Genomic DNA, 24,625 nt, shown 5'->3' with positions numbered 1-24,625 from the left:
ACACATAGTAGACTTAATAAATTATCCCTTGACTAGTATAGGCTGACACTATGAAAACACTGACAACTAGAAATACTGGAAGCCAACAACCAAAATACTCAGATTCTTATAAATATGATTCAGTAAATATTTATGGAATGCCTACCTTACCCAGGCAACTCTACCAGACACTACAGGACAAGATGAAAAGAAGGTTCCCATGCTCCAGGGAGCACGCTGTGGTGGAAAAAGCAGAAGACAGGACAAAGGGGCCCTAAATTCCACTGGAGGACCTGCCACTGGTGAATTATGTGACCTCGATCAAGTCACTCCTTATCTCTCATTTCTCTGTCAAGGAGATCTATAAAAGGAACCTATTTCACAAGTAAAAACCTACCTCACAAGAAAAAACAGAATCGTGTGTGCACGCACTGCCCAGAAATGAGTACACACCCCTCAGGGGCCGTCGATCCTGACCGGGACAAAATGGCCTCGTACTGTAGGAGGCTGCGACAAGGCCCTGGCCGGCAGCTCGGGCACGGCCGGCTGAGCCGCGGTAAGGCAGGGGGCCCAGCGCACGGAAGGGAACGGTGACCCTCAGGGCGGAGCCCGGGTCACCAGGCTCCGCCGGCAGCCCGAACACGACACAGGAACGACCTGGACGCACGCGCCCCACAGAGCTGGGACGCGAGACGGCGACACAAGGGCGCCAAGCCGCGCGCAGGGCCCTCTAGGCTGGGCGGGCCTGGAGACTCGGTGGCCTTAACTCTTTCTTGCCGCCAGGGTTGAACCCGGGGAGGAGGCCGGTCACCCAGCGCGGCCTGGAGCAGCAGCGCTCACGGACCCAGCCGGGGCTGAGCGGGTCCTCCCCGGAAGTGCGTCACTTCTGCCTCCGGTTGGAGAGCGGGTCGTTGCGCAAGGTTTTCAGGTGGGGTAGGGGGGCCAGGTGGGTCTAAATAGTGCCCGGCCTGCTCTCCCAAACCCCGGGGCCTCGGGGGCTCGCCCTTGAGTGGCGCGTGGCGGGGAGCTGCCCTCCTTAGAGCGGTGGCCGGGCTGGCGGCGACTTGTGGTAGAGCCCCGGGAAGAGGGAGCGACCTTCACGAAGCCAAGTCGTCCGAGGTAACCTAGAAGCGGCTTCCGCTTCGGCGCCGGCCCCGGAGCCCCCGAGAGACGCCGGCCGCTGCTCGGGGCCGCTGCACAGCGGCCGGTGGTGTTTCCGAGCCGGGCGACAGGACTGTCTGGGGCGAGGCCCGCCGTCAGGCTCGTGAGGCCGCTTTCTCCAACGTTTGTGCGGGTGGCGCCCAGGGCCGCGCGGCGGGAGCCGGCTCGGACACTGCCCACAGGTACAGTGCTCGCGGGCGCGCCCGGGCGGTCGTGTTCACTTTCCCGCCTCCGCCGGCGTTTCTTTTACTGGCTGATGTTATTGAGGGAGAAACGGGCGGTCCAGCCTCAGTCAGATCAGCTTCCTCTGATGCAAAAGCCTGGGAAGTGTCCCCAGCACCTCAGAGCCGTCGGGAGCCGGCCGTTTGTGAACACATGGCTTCCTGGGCAGAATTTCGGTGCCCTTTCTGCTGGATCACCTCAGGGAAAGTGAGCCTCATGAGGCTCTCTTCAGCCTCGCTTAGAGGTCTAAATGAGCCCTGGAGAAATGTAGCAGCTGAATGTAATCATGACCAACTAACGTGCTGTCCTTTTTTTCCCAATTGACATTTGGATAAACATTGTAAACAAGGATCAGCTGTAATTTTTCCTAGGTCAAGTAACGAGAAATTAAAAATACAGGTATAGGACTTACCTCGTGGCGCAGTGGTTGGGAATCAGCCTGCCAATGCAGGGGACACAGTTCTAGCCCTCGTCCAGGAGGATCCCACGTGCGGTGGAGCAGTTAAGCCCATGGGCCACAACTGCTGAGCCTGCGCTCTGGGGCCCGCGAGCCACAATTACTGAAGCCGGAGCGCCTAGAGCCTGTGCTCCTCAATGGGGCGTGGCCCCAGTCGTTGCAACTAGAGAAAGCCCATGCGCAGTAGCGAAGACCCAACACAGCCATACATACATACATACATAAGTGAATTTGGAAAGGAAAGGAAAAATACACAGGTATACATCTTCTGCATGGTGCTCTTTATATGTCTTGCAAAGAAATGCCAAGACAAATGTAGAGCAACTAGTTACTTAGTTGGGGGATGCTTTTGAGAAGAATAAGGCTCCATTTTTCTGAATTACTTTTCTTCTACTCTGGTCTCATTGTTTCAGCTCTCTTGCCAGTTTTCATACAGTGGAAAGGAGCACCTCAAATGGTCCAGGAAGTGAATGCTTCCATCTTCCCAAAAGGATAAAGGTCATAGAAGTTGTACTCTTTTACTGAAGACAGACTAGGACGATATGTTGAAATTTAAGAGAAACTCAGAATATTCTCCTGATCTTTCCTTTACACGGAGAGGATGGCATAGGAAGTGCATCAATTAAATCTTTGGATAATCCCCAAACTCCTTGGAGCCAGTGGGTACTAGTTTTTTCACCCACCAACCTTTCCTGATTTTTTTTTTTTAAGGCAAAGTGATTTATTGGCATTTGTCTTTAATAAGTTGTGCTGTATTCAGCTGAATAATAGAAAGAAAAGGAGAGAAACAAGGGCCTGGCAGTTGCTTTTTAAAGTTCACGTTTCTCTCATAATAGATAACAAGTAGTAAAGTTCATCTGACTTTCTTACTGACATGCACTTTTTTCTGCCCTCAATGCCTTAGGAAGAAGATCCTTTTATTGATTTTGTTCCAGACCAGACTGGGCCTCAGTTGTCAGAGGTAGTGCTGGAGGTGTGTCCAATACAGGAGCAGAATTGTTCCTCGAGAAGAATGATGACCATAGATCTGAAGGTGGCTGAGTACTTGAACCCTCAGATCAGGACTCTGTGGGAGACCAAGGGACCTGTGACAGGGAGCTCCAGTCAGCATAAGAAATATGCCCCCCAAATGGGCAGTCTCAGTCCTGAGAGGTCTCACCAGCACTTCCGGAGTTTCCTCTATCATGAAGCAGCTGGACCCCGGGAGGCTGTTGACCAGCTTCTGGAATTATGCCGTCAGTGGCTGAGGCCAGAGATTCATTCAAAAGAGCAGATCTTGGAACTTGTGGTGCTAGAGCAGTTCCTGTCCATTCTGCCCAGGGACACCCAGACCCACATAAAGAAGCACCATCTACAGAGCATTGAGGAGGCTGTGGTCCTGGTAGAACACTTGCAGAGGGAATCTGGTCAAACGAGGAATGGGGTGAGAAGAAAGATTCCTGTTGTGTACAGTGAAATAGGCTGATGGTGGATGTATTGGGACAATTAATTGAGAAATAAAGTGAAATAGGTAACTTCTGTTGTCCCTTTAGGACATGTAAAGCAGGATACGAAAGCACAGATCCACAGCCATAGTCGGTGCATACGATTAAGAAATCCTGAGAGAGGCTTCCCTGGCCTTAGGGAGAGAGTTGTTTTTTGCCCTCTTTGGAGCCAGGGTGTGTTGAGGGTAATGAGCCTAGTCTGGCTTGGCGAAGGAGATGGGCCTCAAGTTCTTCTAAACAAACAAAAGGCAATAAGGAGTTGGAGAGGAAGGAACAGATCCAGAAAAGGAGGAATTCCTAGAGACCAAAGAAGAGTGAAGTTACGAAAGAGAAGGAGAAACCAAACAACTAGAGGAAGACTGCCCAGGAAGAGAAAAAGTAGAAAGGAAACAGGGAAAGAAAGATTTGGAAATCCCAACAGAGTAGCTGAGAGAAGAAAGAGCGTGAGGGATAGTGTCCTCTGTACCGTAGACAAGGGCCTCCACTGCCCTCCCTCAGTAGTTGTTCTTTGGCTCTGCTGTGAGCAGGGAACCAGGGCATGCCCTTGGGCAGGTGGCGGCATACCAGCTGGCTTCATAGGCCTACTGAGAATACTGGGAGGGCACACGTTTTGTGTCAAAATCATTTGGGGATAGGTTGGAGCCCTGACCCTCTTTTTTTTAAAATTTACTTTTGGCAGCATCGGGTCTTCATTGTTGTGTGTGGGCTTTCTCTACTTGTAGCGAGCGGGAGCTACTTTTTGTTGTGGTGCACGGGCTTCTCATTGCGGTGGCTTCTCTTGTTGTGGAACACGGGCTTTAGGTGCGTGGGCTTCAGTAGTTGTGGCTCTTGGGCTCTAGAGCCCAGGCTCAGTAGTTGTGGCGCACGGGCTTCATTGCTCTCTGGCATGTGGGATCATCCTGGACCAGGGCTCAAATCCATGTCCCCTGCACTGGCAGGCACTGCGTCATCGGAAGCTCGAGCCCTGGCTCTTTCCTCCCACATTTTTCTCCATTTCACCCCAATCCTCTGTGAGACTTCCCTGGCCATGTGGAAAATCTGGTTGACAGGACAACTTTTAAATTCAGTTCCTTAATCTTTTGAGAGAGAAGACAGAAAACCACCAAGGCAAGAATCTAAGTTGGGAGAGAAAGTCTATCAAGGAAGCATGAGAACAGGTGGCCTGTGCAACCCTGTTAGTGGTCTGAGCTCGGCTGGATGCAGAGGGTGGGGGCTGCTGTCTTGGAGCGCTGGCAGTAACCACACCTTTTTTCCTCTTCTGCCAATATTCTTATATTTTGTGTATAGTTCTTGTGGAAAATTGGTGGTCCCATATCTCTTTTAAGTCTTTATGACATTTCCTTTAGTGTCTCCTTCTTCCCACAGTTTGCACTCTGCTTTTTCCTCCCTCTCCCACCAACTCCCAAACCAAAAGTAAGTTCCATGGCAACAAGGATGGGCATTATTTCTAGGTTGCAGACCATGAGCTGGGAAAGGAGGCAGTGCTCTTGGGAGAAACAGCAGAGGCCCCAGGCTTCAAGCTGAAGCCAGCAGAGGCCCAGCAAGTGGGCATGTCCCAGGATGAAGAATTTTGGAATACACACCAGAGTCTACAAGAGCTGCTGATCAGGAATACCCACAAAGAAACTGAGCCCATATGTGAGAGGGGTAAGGAGCTTCGTGTTACTTTCCTTCTCTTGGGAGCTGCGATAGTAATTTAAGCCAGAACGCATGAGCACTTTCTGGTTGCCCTGCCCTGTGGATCTACTAATGCAGCCACGTTAGCAATTAGGATGCCCCCCAGGTTATGGTAGAGCAGACCAGGTGTGGCTGAAGGTGGGGGTTGGCCTAAGATACAGAAATCTCCAAACCACAGAACCCTGTTAATGACACTGGGAACTCAGTTTTTTAGAAAAGTGGAGAGGGTCAGGCCCACCTTGTCCTCATAAAATACAGAAGGAATTGGGATCAGAAATGGGTTGTCAGTGGTGGAATGTGAAGAAAATTGTGTACCAGGAAAGAAGTAATAAATGATTAAAATCTCCTACTGTATACTGGAGTCCCTGAGTACGTCATTTTCAAATATGTTTAAGCTTTGTCTAACTCTGAACAACTTGTGTCATGAGAGGAAAATAAAAAGGGTTTTTCCTTGTGTTAATTTTGCTCATGAAAACTGGGGAATCTGTTTAGAGGCTGGTAGATACTTGGTTCTCATTAACAAGGAGAAGGCCATTTCTGGGCACCATACACTTGTAAAGGTGTCTCATCAATACTGAAAAACTCAAGGTCTTCTGTATTTTAGAAATGAGCCTCGGATATTCAGAAACAGAAGCGAGAGAGATTTCCTGTGGCTCTCCTTCACCCACAGCGGTGTCTGCTCACCGGATCCTAGCCTTTCCTGAACAGACAAACACCAGAGACTGGCCAGTGACACCTGAGCTCATCTTCCCTGAGTCCCAGGTGAGCTGTGCTTTCCAGCTTCTTAGGGCTGCCTTTCCCTGCTGCCCTTGACCCACGCTCCCCAGCAGGTGTTCAGAGCTGTTAGTCCAGATGTTCCCCACGATTTTGGGCACTTCTTTGTTGATCCCTTGCCTCCTTCCTTTCTGCCTTCTCACTTTTTAAAAATCAAATGCTGTTCGTTCCTTTTGTGACTGGCTTACCATGCAGTTGATGGCTCAGAAGGTTGGACTGCTTTTGAAGTGGCAAGTACTGAGCTAAAGCCCATTTTCTTCTCTAGAGCTTGTTGACATTTGAAGAAGTGGCCATGTATTTTTCCCAAGAAGAATGGGAGTTACTGGATCCCGCTCAGAAGGCCCTCTACAATGATGTAATGCAAGAAAACTATGAGACTGTCATCTCTCTAGGTAAAGATTGTCCCTTTCTCTTTGCATAGGAGTGGAGTAATCTGTCCTGTTGTTGGTGTACTGAAATGCACCCCTGTGAGAGAGTTTCTGTTCTAGTAGCTGACTGGTTCTCAACTAGATGGTGTGGGCAGGGAAAAGGTATATCCAGATCACCAGGAAGCTTTTTCCCAGTGCACATGATCATTCCTTATCCTAAATCTTGATCCTTCCTGCTTTCTTTCCCTCCAAATTGCTCTTAACTTTCCCATCTCCACAAAGGACACCACAATTCACCCAATATTTTAGCCCAGAAAACTTGGTCATCCTTTACACCGATCTTATCAAACCGCAGTAGTACAACTGCATCACTAGTCCTCTTGGCTCCACCTTCACCGTGTAGCCTGAGTCCAACCAAGTCTCAGCCTCCTGTGCTTTAGCATCGTGGTGTAAGCCAGTGACATCTCTAACAAGGTCCACCTCAGTACTTTCTATCTGGCACCCCCTGCCACCATTCCTCCCCTCCTGCAGGCTGTTTTCCATACAGCACAGCCAGAATCTTTTAAAAACTGGATCATATCAGAACATTTCTCTGCATCAAAACCTTACTGTGACTTTTCACACATTCAGAATGAATCCAAACTCCTTGTAGAGGCACCCAGGACCCCCCAAGTTCTGGCCCCTCCTCACCTTCCTGCCCTCATCTCCCGCCATTCCTGCCCTGCTCAGTCCTCTTTAGCGGCACTGGTCTTCTTGCTGTTTCTTTTTTTTAAATATATAAATTTATTTATTTGTTTGTTTTTGGCTGCGTTGGGTCTTCATTGCTGCATGCGGGCTTTCTCTATTTGCTGCGAGCGTGGGCTACTCTTCGCTGCAGTGCGCGGGCTTCTCATTGCTCTGGCTTCTTGTTGCGGAGCACAGGCTCTAGGCCCGTGGGCTTCAGTAGTTGTGGCACATGGGCTCAGTAGTTGTGGCTCGCAGGCTCTAGAGCACAGGCTCAGTAGTTGTGACGCGTGGGCTTAGTTGCTCCATGGCATGTCGGATCTTCCTGTACCAGGGCTCAAACCCGTCTCCCCTGCATTGGCAGGCGGATTCTTAACCACTGCACTACCAGGGAAACCCTTCTTGCTGTTTCTTGAACTCATCAAGCTCATTTCTACCTTTGCATTTCCTTTACTTGGCACACTGGACTCAGTACTACATTTTCCAACACCTCTAATTTTTGTCCATCTCAGGAGAATTCATGTCATGTAGGGAAAAAAACAAGACTTCCTTTTATTGACTTCACTCATGAAAACTGAAGAGAGTCAACTGGGAAACCCATCTTAGGGGCTAGTAGATGCTTGATTCTTGTTTAAAATGAGATAGCCACTTCTAGGTACCACATAACACTTGTAAAGTGTTCCATTTCTGCTGAAAGATCAGGATCTTCTATATTTCAGAACTGAGCCTAGTATGTTCAAAGACAGAAGGGAGAGAAATTTCCTCTCACTCTTCCACAGCGGTGCCTGCTCACCAGATCCTAGCCTTTCCTGAGCAGACAAATGCCAAAGACTGGACAGTGGCACCTGAGCTCGTGTTGCCTGAATCCCAGGTGAGCTGTGCTTTCCAGCTTCTTAGGGCTACTTCTCCCTGCTGCCCTTGACCCACGCTGCCCAGCAGGTGCACAGAGGTGTTAACCCAGATGATCCCCCTCAGGAACTGGGCACCTCCCAGGCTATTTGCTGATCCCTTGCCTACTTCCTTTCTGCCTTCCCACTTAAAAAAAATTCATGTGCTGTTAGTTCCTTTAGTGACTGGCTTACCATGCAGTTGATGGCTCAGAAGGTTGGGCTACTTCTGTAGTGGCAAGTACTGAGCTAAAGCCCATTCTCTTCTTTAGAGCTTGTTGACATTTGAAGAAGTGGCCATGTATTTTTCCCAGGAAGAATGGGAGTTACTGGATCCCGCTCAGAAGGCCCTCTACAATGATGTAATGCAAGAAAACTATGAGACTGTCATCTCTCTAGGTAAAGATTCTCCCCTTCCGTTAGCATAGGAGTGGACTAATCTATCCTGTTGTTGGTGTACTGAGAATGCACCCCTGTGAGGGAGTCTCTATTGTAGTAGCTGAGTGGTTCTCAACTAGATGGTGTAGGCAGGGAAAAGATGACCAGGGAGCTTTTTCCAAGTATACATTCCTTACACTATTTGGAATTCTTGATCTCTTCTTCCCTCCAAACTTGCCCTTATATCTTGCCCTTATCATCTCCGTAAAAGGAATACCCACTCATCCACTTGCTCAGAGTAAGAAACATCCAGTCATCCTTTACCTTGATCTTGCCATAATACCCCCCTAAGTCTAATACATCACTCTTGGATCTGCCTTCACAGTGTAGCCTGAGTCTGATCATGTCTCAGCTTCTTGTGTTAGCATCCTGGTCTTAGCCAGCAACATCTCTATCAAAGTCCACCTCAGTACTTTCTAACTGGCACCAACTGCCACCACTCCTGCCCTCTCAGTCTGTTTTCTACATGGCAGCCAGAGTCTTTTAAAAACCTGAACAGATCATGACATTTTCTGCTTCAAAACCTTGCAATAGGGCTTCCCTGGTGGCGCAGTGGTTGAGAGTCTGCCTGCCGATGCAGGGGATGCGGGTTCGTGGGAAGATCCCACATGCTGCGGAGCGGCTGGGCCCGTGAGCTGTGGCCGCTGAGCCTGCGCGTCCGGAGCCTGTGCTTCGCAACGGGAAGAGGCCACAACAGTGAGAGGCCCGCATACCGCAAAACAAAACAAAACCAAAAAAAAAACCTTGCAGTAACTTCTCATAAGGTTCAGAATAAATCCAAATTCCTTACCAAGGCTCTCAGGACCCTCCAAAATCTGGCCCCTCTTCAGCAGCCTGCTGTCATCCCCTGCCACTCGTGCCCTTGCTCTGGCCTCTTTGTTCACACTGCTCATCTTGCTGTTTCATGAACTTGATGTGCTCATTTCTTTCCCCTTCCCTCTGCCTGGCCCACGTTTCTGCCGCATGGTAAAATTCTCATTTTAGGGTTCTGCTCAGATATCACTTTCTAAAAGAGGCTTTTCATACAGCCTTATCTAAAATACCTTCACAGAAGCAGAATCTTAAATGTTCTCTTACCCTGCTTTAGTTTTCTTCAAAACATTTATCACTCCCTGACATTTTATTTGCTTGTTTATTAATGTTAGATTGTCTCACTCTGCACTAGAAGATAAGCTCTGTGAGATCAGGGGGCTTGGCTTATTCACCACTGTATCCTTAGCACATAGAGGGTGTCTGGTGCACCATAGCCACTCAGCACATATGTATTGAATGACTGAGTGATGAATACTTTCCATACTTGGCAATATGATTTAGAGAAAGTCCACTAAGTAATTCTCGTCTGTTTCCTCCACCTGGATGTGAACCAGTGAGCTATGGGAATGGTAGAAATCTTTCCTGGTCCAGTGTCTGGTACCTGAGAGCTAAATTGAAAGTTGCTGTAGTATAACAGGAATCACTTGTGTTTATGATACCCAGCCCACTGACCTTCACATTGACTCCCCTAGACCTGGCCTTACCCAGTATGAGTCTTCCTAAAGACTTAATAGGACCAGGTATACTTCCTACAGCCTTTGCAGTTTGGTCCTACCTTAGTAGAATATGGGGTATTCTTGGTAGCAGAAGATGGGGATCATGCACTGGATTCCCATGCCCTATATCCTTTTCATTGGTCCAGCTTAGGTTTATTTCTCAGTCTCTACTTTGCATATCCACCCACAAATAAAGTATGTTATGAACATGATACCAGATATGAGTCTATCCATTTAACCATTTGGCGTTGCAAACTGTTAAAGTATCCTTTGCTCTTCCTGAAATAGTATGGAATTATTGGACTACTGTTGTTACCAATCCTTGACCTCAGTTTTTCCATTTCACAGCATTATTTGTGCTCCCCAAACCTAAAGTGATCTCCTGTCTAGAGCAGGGGGAAGAGCCGTGGGTTCAAAGATCCTTGGAGTTCAAGGACAATTCTGGAGAGCTGCCTACAGGTAAGTACACCATGGGAAGAAAGGAAATGTGCCTTAATAGGAACTTTTATAAGGGCTTAACATTTTACACTTCTGCTTATCTGTTTTTTTAAAAAATTAGTGGTCATCCAGTTTTTCTCTTCATTACTGTGGCTTTCTTGCTCTGTCATATGGTTAGCTGTTTCTTATGTTTATTCCAGCAGGGCTAAAGCTCAAAAATGACACTGAAAATCTTCAGCCTCTATGTCTTTGTGACTTAGAAATACAAGCACCAGTAGATATAGCATCAAAAAAGGCCAGATTGAAAGTCCCCCAGAAAACAATGGGCAAAGAAAATCATGGTGATATGCATAGGGTCGGGAAATGGCACCGAGATTTTCCAGTGAAGAAAAAAAAGAAACTTTCAACCTGGAAACAAGAGCTGCTGAAACTTATGGATCTTCACAAAAAAGAACGTGCAGGAGAGAAGCCTTTTAAATGCCAGGAATGTGGGAAAAGCTTCAGAGTTAGCTCTGACCTTATCAAGCACCAAAGAATTCACACTGAAGAGAAACCGTATAAATGTCAGCAGTGTGATAAGAGGTTTAGGTGGAGTTCAGATCTTAATAAGCATTTAACAACACACCAAGGAATAAAACCATATAAATGCTCATGGTGTGGGAAAAGCTTCAGTCAAAATACAAATCTCCACACACACCAAAGAACTCACACTGGAGAGAAGCCCTTTACATGTCATGAATGTGGAAAAAAATTCAGTCAAAATTCCCACCTTATTAAACACCGGAGAACTCACACAGGTGAGCAGCCTTATACCTGTAGCACATGCAGGAGAAACTTCAGCAGACGCTCAAGCCTTCTTAGACACCAGAAACTCCACCAGTAAAGGGAAGCTTGTTCAGTGTCCTCAGTCTGAAGAAATTCACCAAGTGGAGCTTGACCTTAAAGTTATGAAAAGTACAAAATTATGAAGTATGAAGAATTTTTCATCTGGAATTTTTCATCAGGAAACTTTGGGAAATAAACATGTTTCACAGAAGGAATCAAGGTTGAGTCTGCAGGGAATGTGTTAGTAGTTGTACTACTTGCTGTTTTTACTAAAACTTTCAGGGAATTCCTTAGCAGGAGAGGTGTTCTAAGAACATTCAGAGTAAAGGGAAAAGCTGTTTTGGGACTGTATTTGGCAAAATAGCAAATTCAGCTTCAAATAGTGGATGCAGCCATGAATTCTTCTGTGGTCACAGAGGTGAATATTGTTGGTTTGCATTGATTTCCCCAGCCACTCTTAAACATACATGTTAGAAACATTTGTAGCATGGTCTTCCAAAACAGAAAGCAATAATATGTTTAATTGCATACCATTGTCTTCCAGGTTTACCAATTTCAATAATCTCATGGGCAGAAATGAATTCTAATGTAAAATTTTTGAAGAACCAAATTGGATTTTCTTAACTGTCCCATCATCGGGTACTGTTCACAAATTTGGACATTGTTTGAGTTCGTTTTTTAACTTTTTAGCAAATTCAGCTCTGGAATAAGTACAGTTTTTACTGTGATGAAATCATATTTACTTCACTGATAGGGAGTCTGCCCAGGTGGACTAATCACTATTGTATGCCTCTCTGGTGGTGGATGGAAAAGGGAGAGTACCTCTAAGAAGGAGATAATATGGAAACGGGTTGGAATCTTTAGCCATGTAAAGAAGAATTTTCTTGAGTAAAAGAAACTAGACTGTTTACTTACATCACAATATCAATAGGATAAAACAGCCATGAAAATGAGCACTTTTCCAAGGTCTAAATGGAAATTAATGGCAATTCAGGATCACCTTCTCAGGTTTTTATCTGTTTGCATTTTAACTTGGCTTTTGTATGTCATTAAGAACAAGGAGAGGGTTATATTTGTCTGGGAACTGGAGTGTTTACTGCACCAGGATCCTGTGGGTCACAGGGCATGTTACTCTGGGAATCCAGTGAGCAGGATACCAGTTCCCAAAAGCAAAGATTTGGGAGAGGATGCTGAGTGGTAGGCAAGGACGGAAAATACACATCTATGTTGGTTGACTTACACTGTAACTCTTAAACAGGAAGGGTCATCCTTCTGTTTTCTCCATTGTATCATGTAACAGCCTTAGTGTACACATTTGATAGATTGCTGAAAATCTCTGTAGGCTGTGGATTTTCTTGTAGCTCCACCTTTTATCTACAACAGTGATGCAGGTGTGTTCCTGATAGAGCATCTAGGTGTAATCAGGAAAGGAGTTAAACAAGGAAATAAGAGATCCAGAGGCTTGTTAAGACCCCATAGCGAGTGGGTCTGTTGGCTGTCACTTAGCTGCATCAGTCAGGCCTGAGGGCAAGATTAGCAGGACTCATCTGTATGTTGTCCCTGCCCAGCCATCCTGGATGACATTGTATTGCATCTATTTCTAGCCTGTAAAACATTCCTGTTTCTTGACTGGTTACTGAAACACTCTTAAATCTCCAGTTTCCATATGAAATAGCGATAACACTCAACTCAGGGTTTTTTGGGGGGATTAGAGGGGTTGATGAAGGAAAAGCACCTAACAGCCTGGGAAATAGCAGGGTCTCAGTGTGTGTGTCCTTCCCTTTCCCCTGGTCCCCAGTGGTATGTTGGGTGGACTGACTACATTAAAGGAGCAGATGCATTTGTGGCTGTTGCAGCTCCTTCCAGGAGCTGAGCACTCGTGTTGGTGGTTTGCTCGGTTGATTTGGTCCTTGGCTTCAGTGCTTTATGGTGTAAGTCACCTGAGGTTTTGGTCTGCTGCTGTCAGCAGGATTTCATTTTCTTCTCTAAGATAACTGTACCAGTACACCAGTGTGCTTATTTTTTAAGCTCGGCCAGCTCTGCAGCTCTGGTCTGCATAGATCTTACCCAACAGTCTCAGCCTTACACCCCTGGGACTCTGTTTCTTCTCCCAAGATATACATGTGGATTTCTTGCTGACACTACATTCATTCACTCAATTTAATGAGGGCCTTTTATGTGCCCAGGTAGTCTTCTAAACTAAGGATATAGTAGTGGACAAGGAGACAAAACGCATGTCCTCATGGAGCTTGTATCCTAGTGAACAGTAAGAAGGGAGTGGCTAGACTTTTTTCTCCTTGCAGTTAGACAGGATCCTGAGATAGTTTTGAGCAGTAGGTTGTGCACAGAACTCTCACTTCTCAGCTTAAGCATTTATTTTTTGGTGCAGGACTCCCTAGTGTTGTCTTTTCCTGCCTCAGTCATACAAGCACATACAGAGAGAGGGGTCACAAGTCAGAACAGTCTGGAATGCCGAGCACCCCACATTGGGGAGGGGTATCTGTTCCAGAGAGTCTCCCAGACCTATAATGGACTTTCTAGGAATAAGAAATAAACTTTTGTTGCGTTAAATCACTGGGATGTTGGTGCTGTGTGTTTCTGCAGCATAACGTGGCCTGTCTTGTTGGAAATGCTAGAACAGATCCAGCACTTGCTGGATGACATATGTAACGCAGTAGATGTTGACAGTCTTCTTGAAATAGGAGAGATGTGAACCTTAGGATGAAACTAACACCATAGAAGGCAGAGCAGAGTGTTAAATACTCAGGTTTTAGAGACACCACTGAGCGGTAGAATCGAGAATCACCTGACACCTAGAATTGCCCAGGACTTTTTAGGAACATAAATCTATACGTTTCCTCTTATTGTTTAGACCAGAGTGATTGGGGTTTCTGTTCATTGTAACAAATCATTCTAATACATAGAACAATACCTGATTTAAGATAATATATGTAGGAGAGGAACAATGTTCTTATATATACCTATTTAAAAGCTTTCATCATGGGGCTTCCCTGGTTGCGCAGTGGTTAAGAATCCAGCTGCCAACACAGGGGACACGGGTTCAAGCCCTGGTTGGGGAAGATCCCACATGCCGCAGAGCAGCTAAGCCTGAGCACCACAACTACTGAAGCCAGCTTCCCTACAGCCCATGCTCCACAACAAGAGAAGCTACCGCAATGATAAGCTTGCGCACCAAAACAAAGAGTAGCCCCCGCTCGCCACAGCTAGAGAAAGCCTGTGAGCAGCAATGCAGCCAAAAATTAATGAATTAGTTAATTTAAAAAACTAATTACAGAAATTATCAACATATTTAAAATAGAGAAAGTAATATGACAAGCCCCTATATAGGCTTTAACAATTTTGCCAACTTTTGTCATTTATCCCCTCCAGTTTTTTATTGGTTTTTTTTTTGCATCTATTGAGATGATCATATGGTTTTTATTCATCAGTTTGATAATATGGTGTATCACATTGATTTGCGTATATTGAACAATCCTTGCATCCCTGGGATAAATCCCACTTGATCATGTTGTATGACCCTTTCAATGTGTTGTTGGATTCTGTTTGCTAGTATTTTGTTGATTGTTGCATCTATATGCATCAGTGATATGGGTCTTTAATTTTCTTTTTTTGTAGTATTTTTGTCTGGTTTTGGTATCAGGGTGATGGTGGCCTCATAGAATGAATTTGGGAGTGTTCCTTCCTCTGCAGTTTTTTGGAGGAGTTTGAGAAGGATGGGTGTTAGCTCTTCTCTAAATGTTTGATAGAATTCACCTGAAGCCATCTGGTCCTGGACTTTGGTTTGTTGGAAGATTTTTAATCACAGTTTCAATTTCATTACTTGTGATTGGTCTGTTCATATTTTCTATTTCTTCCAGGTTCAGTCTTGGAAGGTTATACCTTTCTAAGAATTTGTCCATTATTTTCAGGTTGTCCATTTTATTGGCATAGAGTTGCTTGTAGTAGTCTCTTAGGATGCTTTGTGTTTCTGCAGTGTCTGTTGTAACTTCTCCTTTTTCATTTCTAATTTTAATTTGAGTCCTCTCCCTCTTTTTCTTGATGAGTCTGGCTAATGGTTTATCAACTTTTTTTATCTTCTCAAAGAACCAGCTTTTAGTTTTATTGATCTTTGCTATTGTTTTCTTTGTTTCTATTTCATTTATTTCTGCTCTGATCTTTATGATTTCTTTCCTTCTGCTAACCTTGGGTTTTGTTTGTTCTTCTTTCTCTAGTTCCTTTAGGTGTAAGGTTAGATTGTTTATTTGAGATTTTTCTTGTTTCTTGAGGTAGGCTTGTATAGCTATAAACTTCCCTCTTAGAACTGCTTATGCTGCATCCCGTAGATTTTGGATCGTCGTGTTTTCATTGTCATTTGTCTCTAGGTATTTTTTGATTTCCTCTTTGATTTCTTCAGTGATCTCTTGGTTATTTAGTAACGTATTGTTTAACCTCCATGTGTTTGTGTTTTTTATGTTTTTTTCCCTGTAATTGATTTCTAATCTCATAGCATTGTGGTCAGAAAAGATGCTTAATATTATTTCAATTTTCTTAAATTTACTGAGGCTTGATTTGTGACCCAAGATGTGATCTATCCTGGAGAATGTTCCGTGTGCACTTGAGAAGAAAGTGTAATCTGCTGTTTTTGGATAGAATGTCCTATAAATATCAAATCTATCTGGTCTATTGTGTCATTTTTTTTTTTTTTTTTTTTTTTTTTTTTTTTTTTTTTTTGCGGTATGCGGGCCTCTCACTGCTGCGGCCTCTCCCGTTGCGGAGCACAGGCTCCGGACGCGCAGGCCCAGCGGCCATGGCTCACGGGCCCAGCCGCTCCGCGGCATATGGGATCCTCCCAGACCGGGGCACGAACCCGTATCCCCTGCATCGGCAGGCGGACTCTCAACCACTGCGCCACCAGGGAGGCCCTATTGTGTCATTTAAAGCTTCTTTTCCGTATTTATTTTCATTTTGGATGATCTGTCCATTGGTGTAAGTGAGGTGTTAAAAGTCCCCCACTATTATTATGTTACTGTCGATTTTCTCTTTTATAGCTGTTAGTAGTTGCCTTATGTATTGAGGTGCTCCTATGTTGGGTGCATATATATTTATAATTGTTATATCTTCTTCTTGGGTTGATGTCTTGATCATTATGTAGTGTCCTTCCTTGTCTCTTATAACATTCTTTATTTTAAAGTCTATTTTATCTGATATGAGTAATGCTACTCCAGCTTTCTTTTGATTTCCATTTGCATGGAATATCTTTTTCCATCCCCTCACTTTCAGTCTGTATGTGTCCCTAGGTCTGAAGTGGGTCTCTTGTAGACAGCATATATATGGGTCTTGTTTTTGTATCCATTCAGCAAGCCTGTGTCTTTTGGTTGGAGCATTTAATCCATACATTGTTAAGGTAATTATCAATATGTATGTTCCTATGACCATTTTCTTAATTGCTTTGGGTTTGTTTTTGTAGGTCCTTTTTGTCTCTTGTGTTTCCCACTTAGAGAATTTCCTTTAGCATTTGTTATACAGCTGGTTTGGTAGTGCTGAATTCTCTTAGCTTTTGGTTGTCTCTAAAGGTTTTGATTTCTCCATTGAGTCTGAATGAGATCCTTGCCAGGTAGAATAATCTTGGTTGTAGGTTTTTCCCTTTCATCACTTTAAGTATATCATGCCACTGCCTTCTGGCTTGTAGAGTTTCTGCTGAGAAATCAGCTGTTAACCTTATGGGAGTTCCCTTGTATGTTATTTGTCATTTTTCCCTTGCTGCTTTCAATAATTTTTCTGTGTCTTTAATTTTTGCCAATTTGATTACTATGTGTCTCAGCGTTTTTCCCCTTGGATTTATCATTTATGGGACTCGCTGCACTTCCTGGACTTGGGTGGCTATTTCCTTTCCCATGTTAGGGAAGTTTTTGACTATAATCTCTTCAAATATTTTGTCGGGTCCTTTCTCTCTCTCTTCTCCTTCTGGGATTCCTATAATGTGAATGTTTCTGTGTTTCATGTTGTCCCAGAGGTCTCTTAGGCTGTCTTCATTTCTTTTCATTCTTTTTTCTTTATTCTGTTCGCAGCAGTGAATTCCACCATTCTGTCTTCAAGGTCACTTATCCGTTCTTCTGCCTCAGTTATTCTGCTATTGATTCCTTCTAGTGTAGTTTTCATTTCAGTTATTGTATTGTTCATCTCTGTTTGTTTGTTCTTTAATTCTAGGTCTTTGTTAAACATTTCTTGCATCTTCTCGACCTTTGCTTCCATTCTTTTTTGAGGTCCTAGATCATCTTCACTATCATTATTCTGAATTCTTTTTCTGGAAGGTTGCCTATCTCCACTTCATTTAGTTGTTTTTCTGGGGTTTTATTTTGTTCCTTCATCTGGTACATAGCCGTCTGCCTTTTCATCTTGTCTATCTTTCTGTGAATGCGGTTTTTGTTCCACAGGCTGCAGGATTGTAGTTCTTCTTGCTTCTGCTGTCTGCTCTCTGGTGGATGAGACTAACTAAGAGCCTTGCGTAAGTTTCCTGATGGGATGGACTCCAGTTTTTTGGTTTTTATTTTGCTTTGGGAGACTGGGTTGGTTGTTTTGGAATATTTAAAGCCAATCTCAGACATTATGACATTTCATGCATAAATAGTTTCATTTATAAGAGATAAACAGTTCTTGACAGTCTTTGCCCTAAACCATGTTTGAGAACGAATTTTCAAAGAAGAATTCTCCTTCTTGTGGAAGCCTTCTCTCCACAAGAGGCAATCTTAATTGAGAACGTGGGAACTTCCTTTCCCTCCCTCAGAGGGCAACCAGAACTTGACCAACAACTTCTCAAGGTGACTTTGTAAGAGGACGCTCTTGGTCTCCCCGCTGGGGTATTCATTTATGAGAACAACAGGCAACCCAAATACGTCATAATGAGGGTGGTCCAGAAGGAATACTAGATGCCTGTAATGATCAGACCAACTTATTAGTAAGCTGAAACTACATGATCAACTGCTAACTTTTAACAAGCATCAGAGTGATTCATGCATTAAGAGTTCAGTGGCAGTAGTTAATTGTTGGTTTTCTGGAAGCCACTGAAGAACAAAATAATAATAGTAAGTACTCTCTAACATGTTCATATAGGACATTTCCCCAGGAGCTCAAAGTGCCCTCATTTACCTACTTTCATTGGTTTTCATCTTTATTTTTCTTGAAATAATGTGTAAATGAATAGTAAAAAATTAGAATTTATTGTAATTCACTTACCTCTAAGCATTCCTGCTTGGTCATATTTCTTTTTGTTAGTATTACCCATCACATTTAACTAACTGCTAAGATGAAAAATGAAGTGGAAATTTAATACACCTTTTCTGTTTCCTTCCTCATTTGGTGCCATACTTCCTCTTCATGAGGAATTTTCTCTTCTTTTTTTTGGTTGGTGTCCACCCCTTACCTTGATCCTCTTCTGGTGTTATTCTAAGGTAATTATTCTGTGCTTCAACATCCAGTGCTCTAATAGTCTAGAAGTGTGGTATAACCTGCTTTGAAAGATCCCTTTATGGCCAATATAACTTACCATACTTTATCATTTATAAATATCGACTTAATCAACAAAGTGTATTTGCAACCAGTATTCTTGGTGCCATAACTAGTGTTTATCACCTGCAGTTCCCAAATTGACATATTAACCTGCTACCAAATCCTGGTTCCATCTTTATCTCTACCTGTGGATGTTTGCTTCCTAAAACTTTTGGAGAGATATGTGCTGGGAATGTTCATTTATTCATTCAACATTGGGCAGATGTTTATTGGGCACTTTCTACGTGCCAGGCATTGTTTTAGGTGCTGAGATTTTCACTTAGCCTTTTTGCTTCTAAAGAATGCTGGGGTGAGGAGGAGGAACCTTCCCTTGTGGTCCAGTGGTTAGGTCGCCACACTTCCACTGAAGGAGGGCACAGGGTTCCATCCCTGGTTGGGGATTCCCGCCAACTGCACAGCACATCCAAACCTAAATAAATAAAAGCTGGACTGAGGATGAAGTGGGCATTCTCTAGGCCCCTATACATCATTTAAACAATTTGTAGATTTTTGTTATTCATTTGTTTGGCAGTTTGACTTTCCATGGTCAGTTTCCCACTCCATCTTATCTTTTTTTTTTTAATAAATTTATTTTATTTTATATTATTTTTGGCTGCACTGGGTCTTCGTTGCTGCACGCAGGCTTCCTCTGGTGTGGTGAGCGGGGGCTACTCTTCGCTGCTGTGCACGGGCTTCTCATTGGGGTGGCTTCTCTTATTGTGGAGCACAGGCTCTAGGCGCGTGGGCTTCAGTAGTTGTGGCACGTGGGCTCCAGTAGTTGTGGCACGTGGGCTCAGTAGTTGTGGTTTGCAGGCTCTACAGCACAGGCTCAGTAGTTGTGGCGCACGAGCTTAGGTGCTCTGTGGCATATGGGATCTTCCCAGACCAGAGTTTGAACCCGTGTCCTCTGAATTGGCAGGCGGATTCTTAATCACTGCGTCCCCAGGTAAGTTCTAGATACATTCTCAATAATACATTGAGACAAAGCAAACTCCTATGAAAATTTAGGCATTTTAGTATATGAGCAATTATATCCTATTTGCCAAAAGAGTTTTGTTTGTTTTTTTGGCTGTGTCGCGTGACATGTGGGATCTTAGTTCCCTGAACAGGGATCAAACCTGTGCCTCCTGCAGTGTACGCGTGGAGTCAACCACTGGACCACCAGGGACATTCCAAAAGGGTTTTTTTTTTTTTTTTTTGGTTGCCTTGGGTATTCGTTGCTGTGCGTGGGCTTTCTCTAGGTGCAGTGAGCAAGGGGCTACTCTTCATTGCAGTGCACAGGTTTCTCACTGTGATGGCTTCTCCTGTTGCGGAGCATGGGCTCTAGGCGCATGGACTTCAGTAGTTGCAGCACATGGGCTCTAGAGCTCAGGCTCAGTAGTTGTGAAACATGGGCTTAGTTGCTCCACAGCATGTGGGATCTTCCTGGACCAGGGCTCGACCCTGTGTCCTCTGCATTGGCAGGCAGATTCTTAACCACTGTGCCACCAGGGAAGTTCCAGCATTTTTTTTTTTTAAGCCTGTTTCAAATTTTTATAACCATCAACCCCAAAACAATCAGCAGGGGCTTCCCTGGTGGCGCAGTGGTTGAGAGTCCGCCTGCCGATGCAGGGGACATGGGTTCGTGCCCCGGTCCGGGAAGATCCCACATGCCGCGGAGCGGCTGGGCCCGTGAGCCATGGCCGCTGAGCCATGGCTGCTGAGCCTGCGTGTCCGGAGCCTGTGCTCCGCGACGGGAGAGGCCACAACAGTGAGAGGCCCACGTACCGCAAAAAAAAAAAAAAAAAAAAAAAACAATCAGCAACTTCATTTCAGCATTACTTGGGGACTTCCCTGGTGGCGCAGTGATTAAGAATCCACCTGCCAATGCAGGGGACATGGGTTGGATCCGTGGTCCGGGAAGATCCCACATGCCACAGATGAACTAAGCCCATGTGCCACGACTACTGAGCCTGTGCTGTAGAGCCCGCAGGCCACAACTACTGAGCCCACAGGCCACAACTACTGAAGCCTGCGTGCCTATAGCCCGTGCTCCACAACAAGAGAAGCCACCGCAATGAGAAGCCTGTGCGCTGCAATGAAGAGTAGCCCCTGTTCGCTGCAACTAGAGAAAGCCCACGCACAACAAAGACCCAACGCAGCCAAAAATTAAAAATTAAAAAAAAACAAAAAACCTATTTAAAATTTAAAAAAAAGACGTATTACTTAACACTACATGAAAGAAGCTCAATAGTAGAGAATTTAATATTGAAGGATTTGAATAGACATTTCTCACAATAAGATATACAAATGGCCAATCAGCACATAAAAAGGCAATCAACATCATAGGCCATCACAGAAATTCAAATCAAAACCACATTGAGGGAAATGCTCCAGCAAAAGATACAAGCTCTCTTCATGGATACAAAAACAAGACCCATATATATGCTATCTACAAGAGACCCACTTTAGACCTAGGGACACATACAGACTGAAAGTGAGGGGATGGAAAAAGATATTCCATGCAAATGGAAATCAAAAGAAAGCTGGAGTTGCAATACTGATATTAGGTAAAATAAACTTTAAAATAAAGAATGTTACGGGCTTCCCTGGTGGTGCAGTGGTTGAGAGTCCGCCTGCCGATGCAGGGGGCACGGGTTCGTGCCCCAATCCGGGAAGATCCCACATGCCACGGAGCAGCTGGGCCTGTGAGCCATGGCCGCTGAGCCTGCGCGTCCGGAGCCTGTGCTCCGCAACGGGAGAGGCCACAACAGTGAGAGGCCCGCGTGCCGCAAAAAAAAACACAAAAAAAACAATGTTACGAGAGACAAGGAAGGACACTATATAATGATCAAGGGATCAATCCAAGAAGATATAAAAATTATATATGCACCCAACATAGGAGCACCTCAATACATAAGGCAAATGCTTACAGCTATAAAAGAGGAAATCTACAGTAACACAATAATAGTGGAGGACTTTAACACCTCATATACATCAATGGACAGATCATCCAGCTAGAAAATTAATAAGGAAACAAGCTTTAAATGACACAATAGACCAGATAGATTTAATTGATATTTATAGGACATTCCATCCGAAAACAGCAATTACACTTTCTTAAGTACACACAGAACATTTTCCAGGATAGATCACATCTTGGGTCACAAATCAAGCCTTGGTAAATTTAAGAAAATTGAAATCATATTAAGCAACTTTTCCAACCACAATGCTATGAGATTAGAAATCAATTACAGGGAAAATATATATATAAAACACAAACACGTGGCGGCTAAACAATATGTTACTAAATAACCAAGAGATCACTGAAGAAATCAAAGAGAAAATCAAAAGATACTTAAGAGACAAATTACAATGAAAACACGACGATCCAAAACCTATGGGATGCAGCAAAAGCAGTTCTAAGAGGGAAGTTTATAGCAATACAATCCCCTACTTCAAGAAACAAGAATCTCAAACAGTCTAGCCTTACACCTAAAGGAACTAGAGAAAGAAGAGCAAACAAAACCCAAAGTTACGCACCACGATGAAGAGTGGCCCCCGCTTGCCACAACTGGAGAAAGCCTTCGCACAGAAACGAAGACCCAACACAGCAAAAATAAATAAATTAATAAACTCCTACTCCCAACATCTAAAAAAAAAGAACCCCCCCCAAAGTTAGTAGAAGGAAAGAAATCATAAAGATCAGAGCAGAAATAAGTGAAATAGAAACAAAGAAAACAATAGCAAAGATCAATAAAACTAAAAGCTGGTTCCCTGGTGGTCCAGTGGTTAGGATTCTGTGCTGTCACTGCCGAGGGCCTGGGTTTGATCTCTGGTTGGGAAACTAAGACCCTACAAGCCGCCAAGAAAACAAAACAAAACAAAACAAAAAATCAACCAACCAAACAAAGCACATTGAGATACCATTTACCTCCCCTAGCATGGCTATAATCAAAAAGATAATAACATGTTATCAAGGATGTGGAGAAATTAGAACCCTCATACACTGCTGATGGGAATTTAAATTGTTCAGTCACTGTAGAAAACTCTTTGTCAGTAACTGCAAAAGTTAAACATTACCATTTGTCCCAACAATTCCACTGCTAAATATATACCCAAGAGAATAGAAATCTCGTGTCCACAAAAAACCTTACACATGAATGTACATAGCAGCCTTATTCACAATAGCCCCAAAGTAGAAAGAACCCAGATGTCCATCAACTGTTATATGGATGAATAAAAAGTGGTATATCCATACAATGGAATATTATTAGCTATAACAAATGAAATTCTGATATATGCTACAACATGGATGAATGTTGAAACATGCTAAGTGAAAGGAGTTAGACATAAAAGTCACACGTTATATGAAATATCCAGAATAGACAAATCTATAGAGACAGAAAGTGGATTAGTGTTTTCCAGGGACTGGAAGCGTCAGGGGGTGGAGGTTGACTGCTAAAGATACAGGGTTTCTTTTGGGGTGATGAAAATGTTCTGGAATTATATACTGATGATGATATGTAAATATACTAATAAACCACTGAATTAAACACTTTAAAATCATGAGTTTTATTATATGTGTCTTATATTGCAATTTTAAAATTGGCAGGGACTTAAACAGGTATTTTATTGTGGTTTTTTGGGTTTTTTTGTTGTTGTTTTCTATTGTGGTTTTGATTTGCATTTCCCCAATTACAAGTAGGCTTCCAGGGACTTCTGTGGTGGCACAGTCGTTAAGAACCCGCCAATGCAGGGGACACGGGTTCCAACCCTGGTTGGGGAAGATCCCACATGCCATGGAGCAACGAAGCCCGTGCACCGCAACTACTGAGCCTGTGCTCTAGAGCCCGCGAGCCACAACTACTGAGCCGATGTGACACAACTACCAAAGCCTACGTGCCTAGAACCCATGCTCCACAAAAATAGAAGCCACCACAATGAGAAGCTCGTGCATGGGAACGAAGAGTAACCCCTGCTTGCTGCAACTAGAGAAAGCCTGCGGGCGGCAACGAAGACTCAGTGCAACCAAAAATAAATATAAATAAATAATAAAATTAAAAAAAAAAACAAGTAGGCTTCCAGGTAACTAATAGTAGCAGGTGGGACAGGGTAGAAGACTGTGGACAAGAAAAAATGAAAGATTACGTAAAGGCTTTGAAAAGGAGTAAACTAATTTAGGAAGGCTTTTGTGGAGGCAGGGGTTAGGTGGCAGAGTGGAGAACCAGTAATACAGGAAAAGAAAGAAAATGTATAAAGATGGGAAAGGCGAGAGAAAAACTTAGTATTGGGGCTCCGGCTCTGGGTAAGTTGGAATGAGCATGCTTCACCTTTTCTCTCACATAGAAAACAAGTCTAAAACCTGGATAGAATGCATAGAGCAGCTATTTGAGAACTTCAAAGCGTCAATAGCAGCAGGTGATTTGGAGAACAACAGTAGAATTCAAAGTACCACTGAACTGATGCTGAGTTTATATAGGATTTTAAAAAATTAATTAATTATTGTCTGCGTTGGGCCTTTGTTGATGCACGCGGGCTTTTCTCTAGTTGCGGCGAACGGGGGCTACTCTTCGTTGTAGTGTGTGGGCTTCTCATTGCAGTGGCTTCTGTTGCGGAGTACAGGCTCTAGGCGTGCAGGCTTCAGTAGTTGTGGCACATGGGCTTAGTAGTTGTGGCTCGCATAATGGTGAGTTTACAAGTTATATTCTCTGATATTCCTTTACCTCAGCTTAGCACAACTAGAAACCTGGAAGTGAGCACTGTAGCGAAGATGGAGACCAAATACAACATTTATGACAAAAATTCTAAGAAAACTAGGAGTAGAATGGAACTTCTTCAACCTGTAAAAGAGCACCTGTTCTTTTAAGTTTATTTATTTATTTTTATTTTGGTTGCACTGTGTGGCTTGCGGGATCTCAGTTCCCTGACCAGGGATTGAACCCAAGCCACGGCAGTGAAAGCACCAAATCCTAATCACTAGTTCACCAGGGAACTCCGAAAGAGTATCTATATTTTAAAAACCTATAGTTCATATCACATTTAATTGCAAAGACCGAATGCTTTCCCTCTGAGATAAGGAACAAAACAAGAATACCCACTTCTGGGGCCTTCCCTGGTGGCGCAGTGGTTGAGAGTC

General features: G+C 44.0%; 1 protein-coding gene across 3 annotated transcripts; it reads left to right on the top strand.

Annotated features, from left to right (window-relative positions):
* The first annotated feature begins 256 nt into the window (after positions 1–256).
* Positions 257–20,270, top strand: LOC308629331 (zinc finger protein 75D-like). Of its 3 annotated transcripts, none has more exons than XM_081257030.1 (9): positions 257–1,322; positions 2,724–3,242; positions 4,755–4,950; positions 5,651–5,742; positions 6,020–6,146; positions 7,625–7,716; positions 8,005–8,131; positions 10,048–10,158; positions 10,341–20,270. In XM_081257030.1, exons 2-9 carry the CDS (start codon positions 2,832–2,834, stop codon positions 11,018–11,020), a joined length of 1,836 nt encoding a protein of 611 aa, XP_081113156.1. In that variant the 5' UTR covers positions 257–1,322; positions 2,724–2,831; the 3' UTR covers positions 11,021–20,270. The 3 variants fall into 3 exon arrangements, with proteins under 3 accessions (XP_081113156.1, XP_081113155.1, XP_081113154.1); XM_081257029.1 differs by having other exon boundaries at positions 5,585–5,742; positions 7,565–7,716; XM_081257028.1 differs by having other exon boundaries at positions 5,585–5,742; positions 7,565–7,716; positions 10,338–20,270.
* The last annotated feature ends 4,355 nt before the right edge of the window (positions 20,271–24,625 follow it).

Source organism: Mesoplodon bidens (assembly GCF_964165515.1).
Source record: "Mesoplodon bidens genome assembly, chromosome: 15".
Lineage (NCBI taxonomy): Eukaryota > Metazoa > Chordata > Mammalia > Artiodactyla > Ziphiidae > Mesoplodon > Mesoplodon bidens.
The sequence above is the reverse complement of the archived record's forward strand: the minus strand, read 5'-3'. Positions and strand labels throughout refer to the sequence as shown.